Source organism: Penaeus monodon, chromosome 1, assembly GCF_015228065.2.
Source record: "Penaeus monodon isolate SGIC_2016 chromosome 1, NSTDA_Pmon_1, whole genome shotgun sequence".
NCBI classification, from domain to species: domain Eukaryota; kingdom Metazoa; phylum Arthropoda; class Malacostraca; order Decapoda; family Penaeidae; genus Penaeus; species Penaeus monodon.
Window position 1 is genome coordinate 43709526 of NC_051386.1, and position 12103 is coordinate 43721628.

The 12103-nt window shown below is 36.3% G+C and overlaps 1 protein-coding gene across 1 annotated transcript in view; it reads left to right on the top strand.

Moving 5' to 3' along the window:
* LOC119572838 (nascent polypeptide-associated complex subunit alpha-like) overlaps window positions 1–10619 on the top strand; it is a 10795-nt gene extending 176 nt beyond the window's left edge. Inside the window, exons 2-5 of the mRNA XM_037919783.1 lie at window positions 5972–6098; window positions 6473–6724; window positions 7175–7270; window positions 10205–10619. Of these exons, the coding sequence (XP_037775711.1) occupies window positions 6003–6098; window positions 6473–6724; window positions 7175–7270; window positions 10205–10387 (627 nt within the window). The 5' untranslated portion in view covers window positions 5972–6002 and the 3' untranslated portion in view covers window positions 10388–10619. The remainder of the gene's footprint in view (window positions 1–5971; window positions 6099–6472; window positions 6725–7174; window positions 7271–10204) is intronic.
* Window positions 10620–12103: the final 1484 nt, after the last annotated feature.

The following is a 12103-nucleotide window of genomic DNA, read 5'->3' on the forward strand; positions in this document are numbered from 1 at the left end:
TTAACTGTTAAAGGTAATGTCGTGGTTTTTGTGTGTTGCCCGTGCGTTTGTATGTTCTCTTGGGACGCTTATATGAAGAAATACTTGTTATTTTTCCAAGGATGAGAAAGATAGAAGGCGATTTTGTGGGGATTGTCTGCCCGAGGCATTGACAAGGCCGAATCCCCTCAGAGCCATTATCACGTGTTCCTTTGTCTGGAACGATTTCTTCCTCTTATTTGAAGTCGAGCGGCTAGATGTCAGAGCCCTCCGATTAAGCGGCGATGCCAGCAAGAAGTTCCGGCCGCGTGGCACGGGCGACCGAGCGGCGGACGCGGAAAATAGGGCCGATCTCGTGAGAAGTGCAGCGGAGGCTCTTCGATTTTCGGTCGTGGGAGACGTGCTTAGTGCGGCTGCGAAATTCTTAACAGTTGGGTAGCTGATTCGTCTGTGTCCGTTGCATAGGGAGTGACGATTAATTTGGGCATTGTTGAGGAGATGACGATTATGTGTACTTGTTTATCTCGCCTTTGTGAGCAACCTTCCTGAATAGCACGTAGTCGGTCCGTGTTCCCAAAAGCCCTGGGAGCGATGCATAATTGGAGTTTTGTTAAAGAACGGCGCGGCACGAACGGCGAGGCACGAACGGCGAGGCACGAACGGCGAGGAGCATCGCGAGGCTGTATTGCGTAGCAGGATTCAGTGGGTATAGTATTTTGAGGAAATAGAGGCTAACGTTTGCAAGATCTAATTTATCAGTAATATTGGCAATTAAATAGGTAAGATTCCAGTTTCATCCAACCTCTCACTTTCGAAATAATTCTTTTTGGAATGGAACTTCCCTTCGTAGTTTAATGGTGTTACACTGTTTTCCGTCACACTTGACGAGACTTGTATTCCCTGACGACAAAATTGATAAAATGTGTAAAGGGTTGGCTTCGCACTGTATATTGGGGAAGAAGTTGCATGATTTACACACAGGTAAACAAAACAAAAAAAACAACAAAAACACAAGTAACCTTAAATTGGGTTTTCTGGAACTACTGGGGTGGGAGCCGTGTTACACCTACACAATTATGGCATACAATTCTGCGGTTAAATGCAGGATTTCATTTTGATATGAAAATGTGTTTTGAAAGTTTCTTGAGGACGTATCAAAAATATGCACAAGACTTCATTGTTTCCTGAATAGCAACTGTATTGATAGCATTAACAAAGTTAATGCAAAGCAAAACAAATCAAAGAAAATTTTTAAAATGCGCTATTGACAGTCGCATGCGGCACTTGTTCCACTTGGATTCTCAAGCAACAAACTTTGAACACATTTTAGTACCGTTGCTTGCAAATCTTAGTGATCATTGTCAGATATGGTAACAGTTCAATACTTATATCTGTCTTAAAATATAAGATGAAATTTATTGATCTTTGCCTGAGCGCAAAATACTTTGGAGGCCGTGGCAGTACGTCATGCTGCGCAGCTTAGAATTATTATGTCTTGCGTATTGAGTTGCTTGCTGTGATGGTACACTTAATCATCTACGGTCGTTTGCAACAGCCAGATTGGTAATAATTTGTATTAATACTGTATGTATTGTTATCCTATTAGAAACAAAAGGATTGTTATTGCATAATTTTGCTTATTACTCGAAATGTACTTCATACAACTGATATGTAGCTTGTGCTGGTTCTCGTTATACATTAAATTGTACAAACCTTAAATTGTTGGACCTCCATTATTATGCTTCATATGATGTGTCATCCTCACTGTGATAGTATTTCCAGGGGTAGGTGTAATTTGCAATTTGTAAGATTGAGCCGGCTTTCAATGTATCTTTTCACATGTATTCTTGCTTTGACGGAGGCCAGACACACCGAATGTTTGTGGGCGAGGCAGGGCTTTCCAAGATAGTTTTAATTTTTTCATACATTAATACATTCTATTGTACTTTCATGTGCAGTGTGCTATGCATTGTGCAAATTTATGAAAACATTTCAGATATCCACATTTACTGTGTAAATCTATATAAATTTCATAGGTTTCCACTCTATATTGACATCCTGTAAAATTATAATATATGAAAACTTTCTCCTAATTATTTAATTCTCGAAAAAGATATCCTGCTCTATTGCAATAGGTGGAAGCAGTGGAACCTCTCTCGCTCCCCCAACTTGGGGCTGGTAGGGCCATACCACCTCAAAACTTAAGATGTGTGTCAGATGATTCAATAAAGAGATAGCAGTAGATGTATTGATTTACATAATCCCTGTGCATACTGAGATGTATCATAAAACTCCTTTAGATCCAACCATACCCTTTCGATATTGTGTGTGGGAAGTGTGGGTCTACAAAATTTTCTGAATGGTTAATTACAAGGTGCTAATTTGATAGTAGTCTGGGTTGGACCCTTCATATCTTGTCTTCATTTTGGTAGTTATTACATTGGTTTTACTTCCCCATTATACTTTACCTATCACACACACGGTCATGTGATTGGTTAAACCTATTCCATGTAATACTATTGGCTCTTGTGACATTGTCATGCTGTGAATGAGCTATATTTTTTCAAAATGTTTCAAGTGCAATTTGTACACCAACATACTGGATTTCAAAATTCCTGTGCAATTCTTCAGACCCCTCTTGCCTGTAATATAGGCCAGACATCGATTTGTGCATATTATGATTTTTATTGTTATTGTACATAATCAATATTATCATGGTATTACTCTTGTAATGTCATATCCTTAAGTGACTGTACCACAACTGGATATGCAAATTCTAAAACCCTATCTTATGCTCTATAAGATAGCAGTGTCCATTTGCCTCTGTCTCTGTCTTGCCTTCGGTAACATTAACTGGTATTTTTGACTATCATGCAGTGGATACTTGATGTGTCTGATGCTCATGGTGATATTTTATAGAACGGATTCTATTAATTGAATTTGTTTTTTTCCCAATTTTCATTAGTTTGTATTCACTGTTCCTCCCCCTCTCTTTTTTTAAGCTTCCTGTTTAAAGATAAATCCAATTAGGTAATCTCTTTATCAGACAAACATTTTCATTTGTGTTGGTCATATTAAGTGCTAGTGCATTCATTTATGAAAACATGGTAATCAAATTAGAAGTAATATATGTATATTTTTTTTATTTTTTTTAATCAGGTATTCCCATACAATATTTATATTGAAATGTTTTCTCGTGTTATGAGAATAGATATGATCATCTTGATATGATAGTCCCAATAGGAGGGGAGGGCATGAAGAATGTTGGGGAAATAACAAAGTAAAACAGGCTGGAATAAGAACCTAAACTAACCCATGGGGTTTATAAAATATGCCTTATATTGTCTCTATCCAGGGGGCTCTACTCCCTGGGCCCATGGTATTTATGTAATATATACTATATATTCCCAAACCAAGGTGCACTTTCCCCGGGAATCCTGTGCGATTTATACCCCAGGGTGACCTGAAATGAAATGGGGGAGATGTAGTTTTGCTAAATCAAATAGAATTTCAACATTTCTCATTATGTATTTGCTTCAACAAATAATTTGCTCCCTGAAAACCACATGCTTTTATATATTGAAGAACCAAACTTTTCGCTTTCATATACTGTCTGAATTCTTTGGTATCTAATTACCTTTTTTTTTTTTTTTTTTTTTTTTATCTGGAGCATTTGATGGGTTCAAGCTGTGATAGTTACTAAGGTCTATTTCTTCTGCATGGCCACTATATTGTTTTATGAGGGACAGAATTGACACTATACTAAAATGAAACTTTTCCCCACTGATGTGTGTTTAAGAATGGAGTCTCCTGGTGGCAAAAACATGCAAACACAAGTTATTATAAAGAATAATAAAAATAGCTGTTAAAATTCATTAAAGAAGCATTCCCTTGTTTTCATAATAAGAGAATGCATGAAATAAGAAAAGCAGGCTTATTACCAAATAATTGTTTTCGCAAATGTGTAGTAATACATGAACAATTTGAGTCATAGTAGTGTTAATCGTCGCAATGTAAACATGGTGAAAGACTTGAAAGAAAATGGGTCAATTTTCTCTTCTATCATCTCTCAATTTTTTAATGTGTGTACCTATGTCAGCAAGGAAAAGTGTCTCGGTTTTCGTCTAATTTCGTTAAGTGTCATCCAATAATAATAATAATAATAATAATAAAAAAAAAAAAAAATGCATTGGGGAATGACAATGCATTGGGGAATGACATTCTCAGGGTACACATCTGGGCGTGGCTTTTATTATGAGAGAGGATAGTTATTTATTGTTTTTTTTTTATTAATGTAGTTACTCAGTCATAGTAGGAATATGCATAATCACAATATGAATTTAATCATGTATTGGATTGACTTACATAAAGTATCATTCTGCCTTATCAGTTGAAGCTTACTTGCTATTGATCTTCAGTTTTGCTTTAGGAAAATTAAATAATACTTTAACCCATTGGATCCATATGCTTCAGTATGATCACATGGGCCAAAATATGGGCATCAGGCTTACTTGATTGGCCACTCTTGTAGGCTGGGTGCATGCGATCACTCGTGCGGTGATCTGGCTATGTCTCCCCTTTGCATTGTTATTTTCTCTTTTCTACATTAGCCTTTATACAATTTTTGCAGTTTTCCAATGTTCAGTATCATTTGGTTTGCTTTGTCCAGATGGTAATTGACTTTTTCCTTGAACAGACTATTTCATCTCTAGGTATTCCATAACTCTGTGCAAGAACAATAACAATAAGTAGCATTTTATTTACCATTTGTCATTTTTTCTTAATATTCATGTTAGCCAGTATTAGGATCCTGAGCATGGAAATGGTGCTCTTCCAGTCATGGCTCTCAACCTCTACATTCCATGCTCGTTTATTGATGGAAATAAAGCAAAAGCCCCTTTCTAAACACCAAATTAATCCAATCACCCTCTAAGAGATTTGTACTCCCGTGGTGAGTCTTTCCTGCCACCCAAGTCTCGGCCGAAATACTCAGATGGTGTATTTGTATCCTGGCCCACAGACAAATTTTCCCATGACACCATGTTCTTGGTGTCATACCCTTCAAGCCAATTTTTTGCCTTCTATGATCGTGTCATCGGGATTGCAAGGGATAATATAGAAAAATTTATATGGTCATTCAGCAACCCTCATCAGGTCTTAGATTATGATCTCTTCTGCTTTATAATACAAAACAAGGAGCTAAGGTTAATCTTTATTGTATGCATGCACAAAGATAGAGCAAATTGAAGATGTTATTGTAGAGTTAAAAAAAATAGGCTATCAGGAAGAGAAATAAGCTGCATAAATGGACAGTAATTGCCACAAATAAAGGGATGAGACCACTTGGTGCTCTTGAATTTCAACTCTTATGAATATAATGTTTCTCTGGGGGTGTTGGGGGCAGAGCCCCCCATCTGTCCTCACCAGTCATGGTAACTTGTATTGTTAAATAGATTGTGATGATTTGGGGACTAAGTCTCGGGCAAGTGCTTTTATACTGTAAAGATTTATGAGAGCTGATCATTTGCTTCCCATGAAAGATTGGCTTTGTACTAAAATACAAGCTATATTTTTCAATAGCAGTAGACAGTGCTGTTACTCTCTTCTGCACACAGTATTGGGCAGGATGCAATCAGCAACCCCCCCCCCCCCACACACACACACACACACACAATCCCACTCTACACTCGCTACATATTAAGTACATAGGAAGGTCCTTTTCATGTCTAGTTGAGCTGTTGTGTATTTGAATCTGTTTCCAATTATGCACATAGTGTTTAGTTCTTTTGAAAGAGCTGAACATAATTAGCTTTGCATATGTAGGGAAAATGTTTTCTTCAAATTACCTTTTTTCTTTACTTTAAGGTATTGTGTGTTCTTCACTGTTGTCTATATTAGTTTTGTAAATTTTTATGATATATCAAATTTAGTTCATTGATGTTTAATAACCTACTTGATAGGTCTGAAATTAGTATAATTTTTCTCCCTCTAGGTTCTCATAAAAGAACACAGCCACCACAAAAATGCCTCAGCTCACAGAAATTGAGAAGACTACTCCCTCCGCAGCTGAGGCAGCAGAGGAGCATGAGGCTGGCTCAGGCTCAGACTCTGACACAGAGGTGAGGAACTGTATATATGTATTTCCTGTATATGCCAGGCCACACCTGTAGCTGTCATAACAAACTCGCTCATGCTGGGTACAGGTATAGGCATTGTAATGCGCTAGAGTGTGCTAAGTGAAAGTTCCACTACATGTAGTGGACTCCTGGGCCAAATGGCAGGGCGGTAGCCAGAAGCCTCTGGAGTCGATGGCACAGAGATTTCTGATACCGTCATTGATGGGTTAAATATGTACATTTTCTTTTTGATGCTTACAAAAAACGAGCAGTTTGTATGAGGAGGAATGACATGGAATTATATTCCCTTTTGTAATACATCACAGGATTTCCTTCTGAGTGGTAACATTTTTCTCATTCTAATTTTTACACAACAGGAGTCTCTGCCAGAGCTGGAGCAGGGTGATATTGCCTCTGCCCCAGTAGTCACAGAGGCTTCTAAGGTGGCCAAACAGAGCCGATCTGAGAAGAAGGCTCGCAAACTTATGGCCAAGCTGGGACTGAAGCAGGTGCCTGGTGTGAACCGTGTCACCATCCGCAAGAGCAAGAACATCCTCTTTGTCATCAACAAGCCTGACGTATTCAGAAACCCTTCCTCTGACAGCTATATTGTCTTTGGTGAGGCTAAGGTGAGTTAGGAAAGTTTTTGATTTTGTTGGAAAGAAATAAAAAAGGAAATTATAAAATTATATAAACCTATATATGGATAATAGGTAAACCTTTTTCAAGAAGTTCTTTATCTTAATCAAGTAGATGAATCCTTTTATGCAACAAAAGATTTATGTAGGTGATTTTGGTAAAATTCTTTTGCTGTCCTTGTTCCTCAAGTATTAAAGAAAGTATTAGATACTGAAAATTTGGCTCCAAATGAGAAAATTGTAATTTTATACTTGGTTGTAGTTTGGTCCACAACTTACATCTAATTTAGTTTTCAGCTTTCAAAATTTTCCAGTAAATTGTACAGCATTGGGAAAGATGTAGTATGGTTTACATAATTTAAACTTCGCTTTCTACAGTTTTTCCCCATGTTTAACAGACAAATTATAACCCTATGTTTTAACTGTATGTGGGGTTTACAGATTGAGGACATGAGCCAGCAAGCCCAGATGGCTGCTGCCGAGAAGTTCAAGGAACCTGCAGTCAACCCCGCCAAAGACACTGCTGCTCACACCACTGTAAGTAGGCTTTTGGTTGTGGTGTATTTCTCTTTTCTTGCAGAGTTTTTGAGTGCTAGAAATTGTTAAAAAGTACTTCTTACTGGAATTCATTTTGTAAAAAAATTACAAGGTAAATCTTTTTAGGTGAATATAACCTAGAAATGAACTTGCTTGTTATTTGTTCTGAGAGAATTATAGGGAATGTGAAGTATGAGAATAAATAGCACAATAATTAACCATAAGAACATGAGTTTGTGATAAAGCTAGTCTTCCAACATGTGGTCTGTTGATTTAACTCTGGCCATTTACTGATAATTTCAGTTAAAGGTCATGAATTTTCTTTCTTTTACTTGGCAAGGAAGCTATCCCATTTCATCATTTTGGAATGTAGAATATAAAGGGATTAAAAAGGATAAACTCAAAGAAATAGTAAAAAAAAAAGCAAAGTTGTGAACAAAGTAAACAATTAAATACACAAGTAAAATAAATCCATATATCCATGATTAATATTAAATACCTCCTATAAAAAGAGAGGAACTACCTCATTCAAAATTGTGGTTTCTGAAACCTGGATATTCCTGATAAACCTGAATCTCGTCCAAAACCTCGAGACTTTCACATTACGTCTTGTGCAAACTTGTGAAGTGAATGTCATGTTCACTAAAATAGGTTGTTTGTTCATACAAAACAATATTTGCTGATGAATCTTCTATGGATGGCAATTGAAAGTCAGTTTTTTTCTTTAATTATACAAAAGATGGGGGATGGGGGGGGAATACACACAACATGAATTTAATGCAGACTATTTGTTTAGAGCACAAGTACAATGGATTAATGTCCCTTGAGTTCAGTACTTCCTCATAAAACCTTTTAATTATTCTAGTAAACAACATTAATCCTCTAATTATAGTGAATTGCATATTGCTATTATGAAAGAGATGTTGCTTTTACCATGAGCAATAGTCTTTGGGGTCTTACAACTGTGAGGAGTATACAAAATGTAATGTTTTGGTATTAGGATGTATTCTTGTAAATTTCTTAAACTAGGTATACAAGACTCATTAGTTACAAGAAAACATGATATAGAACTGGACATTAGTTATTCCTTCAGAATACTTGACTTTGGCTTCCAGGTATCTTATATCAGATTTCAGTTTCAAACCTAAGCAAGGAGTTAGTCTTCTGGGTTTCAGCCTACACACTGATCCTTTCTTGTGCTTGTTCCATATGCATGACATAATGACATAACCAACAGATATATACTTGAAATATACTTGGTTTAAAATGAAACTTATAATTTTTTCATTTTGTTTATGTAGGCATGCCTGAGTAAATGTGCATACAAAATATGCCTTGTATTGAGATCTGTAACTTGTCAGTGATAGTTTAGATGTCACTTAACGTATGTACCCTTTATCAAGTATTGGCATCAAAAAATAGATGTCCTCCCAGAGCATAAGTGTGGTGACTGGCTCTTCCCACAAGTCCCACTTTTCTGTACTATAGATATCAGTTCAAGTGTGTCCAAAGAATAGATTATACCATATAGAAGTGAAATGGAAGAACACATTTGATGTTAATTAATAGATGGATAGATAAATAGATGGATAGATAAATAGTTGGATAGATAAATAGTTGGATAGATAAATAGATGGATAGATAAATAGATGGATAGATAAATAGATGGATAGATAAATAGATGGACAGACAGACAGACAGACAGACAGACAGACAGACAGACAGACAGACAGACAGACAGACAGACAGACAGACAGACAGACAGACAGACCTTTTATAAAAGGTTGAAACAAACAGGCGTGTGGCATGGGCCACTTTGGAAGACTACGGTATTTGTATAGATAAGCAGGCTGCATAATAGAGGTCGTGGGAACTTCTTAGTACCATGTTTTTTTGTTTTTTGTTTTGTTTTGTTTGGTGATGCTGTACACTGATGAAACTAATCTGAATGGAACAGTAAGCAGTAAGAAAGGGCAATGTTTGGGCTTTCTATCAATCTATAAGGATAGCCATTTAGAGTGAGACATATAGGAAAATGAACCCAAAAGCCCTGGGAAAATGTTCATCTTCGTATTGTTTTGTGAAATGTGTCTGCAAGTGCTTAGCCACAGGATAGTAGTAATCCTTGCGACTTCGCCTGGTTTCACCTTGCCTTTAGTGTGCGGGGAAAAAAATGTTTTCTTTTTTAATAATCTCAGTATTAATACTGTTATATTTATTATAGACTGTAATTATTAGTGTTGTTGACATTACTAACACTCAGTATTTGATATCAGAAAACATTTTAAAAAATCAACGAAAAGAGTAAACAAGTGAGACAGGTAGTACTTGTAATTGGCTCATTGGTGGCTTAGTACTTGTGGAGCCATCTATGTGTAAAAACAATAATAAATTAAACTTGGGCATGGCATGTACATACATGCCATCCCCAGCAACTTGGGTTTAACACAATTTGAAAATGTTTTGGCCTGGAGGCCAAACAGTATAGGAACATTCCTAATTTTTAGTAATCCACAATAATTTATTATTATTTGTAGAATCACTTGGTTTCCTGTAGAAATATTCTAAGGGTAGCAGATAATTTTATTTGAGGGAAGACTTGTCTTGAATTCTTGATGTTTATTTTAGTTAAGTGTAGTGAAAGTTATTTGGAATGTATGGAGAGTGCATTTCATTGCCTAGTACAAAAAAAGTGAAAGTTAACCTTTTTAATATTTTAGTGAGTTATTAGGGATTGATGGGGAGTGCATTTCATGGTCTTAAAAAAAGAAAATGTTGAGAGGTATTAGACAGTTAAAGGTTTAAATGTTGCGTGAGAGAACTTTGTTTTTGCAACGTTAACCTACTGTCCTCAAAAATGTTCTGGATGGTCTTGTCTTTTTTGACATTGTTTTACACCATTCAAAGATGATTAACCATGACAATCTCCCACAGGTACCTGCCGCTATACAAGAAGACGAAGAGGAGGATGAAGAGGAGGTGGACGAGACTGGAATGGAAGAGAAGGACATTGAGCTTGTTGTATCACAGGCCAATGTGTCCAGAGCGAAGGCTGTCAGAGCCCTGAAGAATAACAATAATGACATAGTGAATGCCATTATGGACTTAACCATGTGATTTTTTTGATTACTTATTTTTTTTCCCCTTCCCCGACAAACAAATTGCGACCTTTGTTATGGGATTATGATGGCATTTTCCCATAGATTGCGAATGTTACCTATTACTTTGAGTATCGAAATCGTGTATTGCTTTTACCAGTCAGCTTACGTGCAACAGGCAAACGTATATTACAGTTATGCATATAACATATATTGTAATTAATACATATAATAAATTCCAGTTATTCAAAGTTCTTTTGGTTATTCATACCTAGTGTGATTCTTGGTTGGGGCTGTTTTTAAGTTGCATGGAAGAAAAAATGGGAGTCAGGCCTCCAAACAGGCTTGAAATTGCTTATACCTGCAAGAGCAACAAGAAATTCTGGGTTTAGAAATTTGTTGGTAATATATAAGAACTTGAATCAAGACTCCAAAATATCTGCCCAAGATGTTAAATTTTTTCACTTGTGTAAATTTCCAGATTGAATTAAAGGAAATGGTTTACAGGGGATACCTAAATACACTTATGTTGGGATCACACTACTAATAGGTATCAAAAGTATCCACTACATCAGTTACAAGAATGTACCTAAAAATGATTTATGGTAAGAAGTTAACCATTGGTTACACTACAGTTGGATTCCCAGCAAAGAAATGTACTGCTTGGTAACCCCTTTTCATTTAATACTTTTAAGATTTAATGTTAAATTCCTAGAATATATGCAACTAGCATTAAAAGGCAAAATAATTATATTTAACTTGTATACAGTTTTCTGCATGGTAAAATAGTACCACATAGTAAACATGTGTTAATGTGACCAATAAATATTAGTAATAAATTTTAAATATGGTTACATGCCCGAACTATGTAATTAGCATATCAGAAGAAAACGCGAATTATTTGCTTGTTTCATATTTGTGTAATTTATTTACATAAATTGTAAATTTCCATTGGCGGTTTGAAGAAATTGATACATTTGTAGTAGAATTTGCAAACAAGAACATGCAAAATAACTATGATTAGGGCAATTTAGGTGATGAGTGTGTGCCAAGTAGGATTACTTTGTTGTGGATCCTACAATGCTTCTTCAAAGAGTCAGTAATTGCACCAAATGTAAGATGATTATTTGGATATGCAGAAGCACAAGATTTTGAACAAGTGCAGTAATTCTGAAACCAAATTGTTAATACTAATACTAAGGTACCCTTGAATATTTCAATTCATGAAAACATATTTAGTGCTACAAATGTAGAATTCAAGACTTGGAGAACTTGCAATGTGTGTTTTAAATTACATGTAGATGCAAAGCAAAATCAGATTAAAAAACAATCTCATTAGCACCTCGGTTTCACATCTAATGTAACATACACCCAAAGTGTAAAATGAGATGTAAAATATTTCCAAGGATATGTATTTAGTGCTGAAACTTTTCTATGCATTGCTTCCACAATATGACTAATATGCCTTTACGGTCCCTTTTGTCTTTTGTCACAGCATCCCCCCAACCCTTTTCCGTTGTTGCCGGGGGGGGGGGGGGGGCAGAAACTGAGACCCAATATCAGGGATCACCCCTCCCTTGGATGTCAGTTCACATCTCAGATAAGTTAGCAAGGTCTCCACTTCTTCCCCTCTCATTTTCTTTCTCTTCTCCAACCCTTCTGCTATCCACTTCCTAAGGTGTGAGAGCTGTCTTGAAAGGATGAAAGATGACTGTACCAGTCATGAACGGCTTAG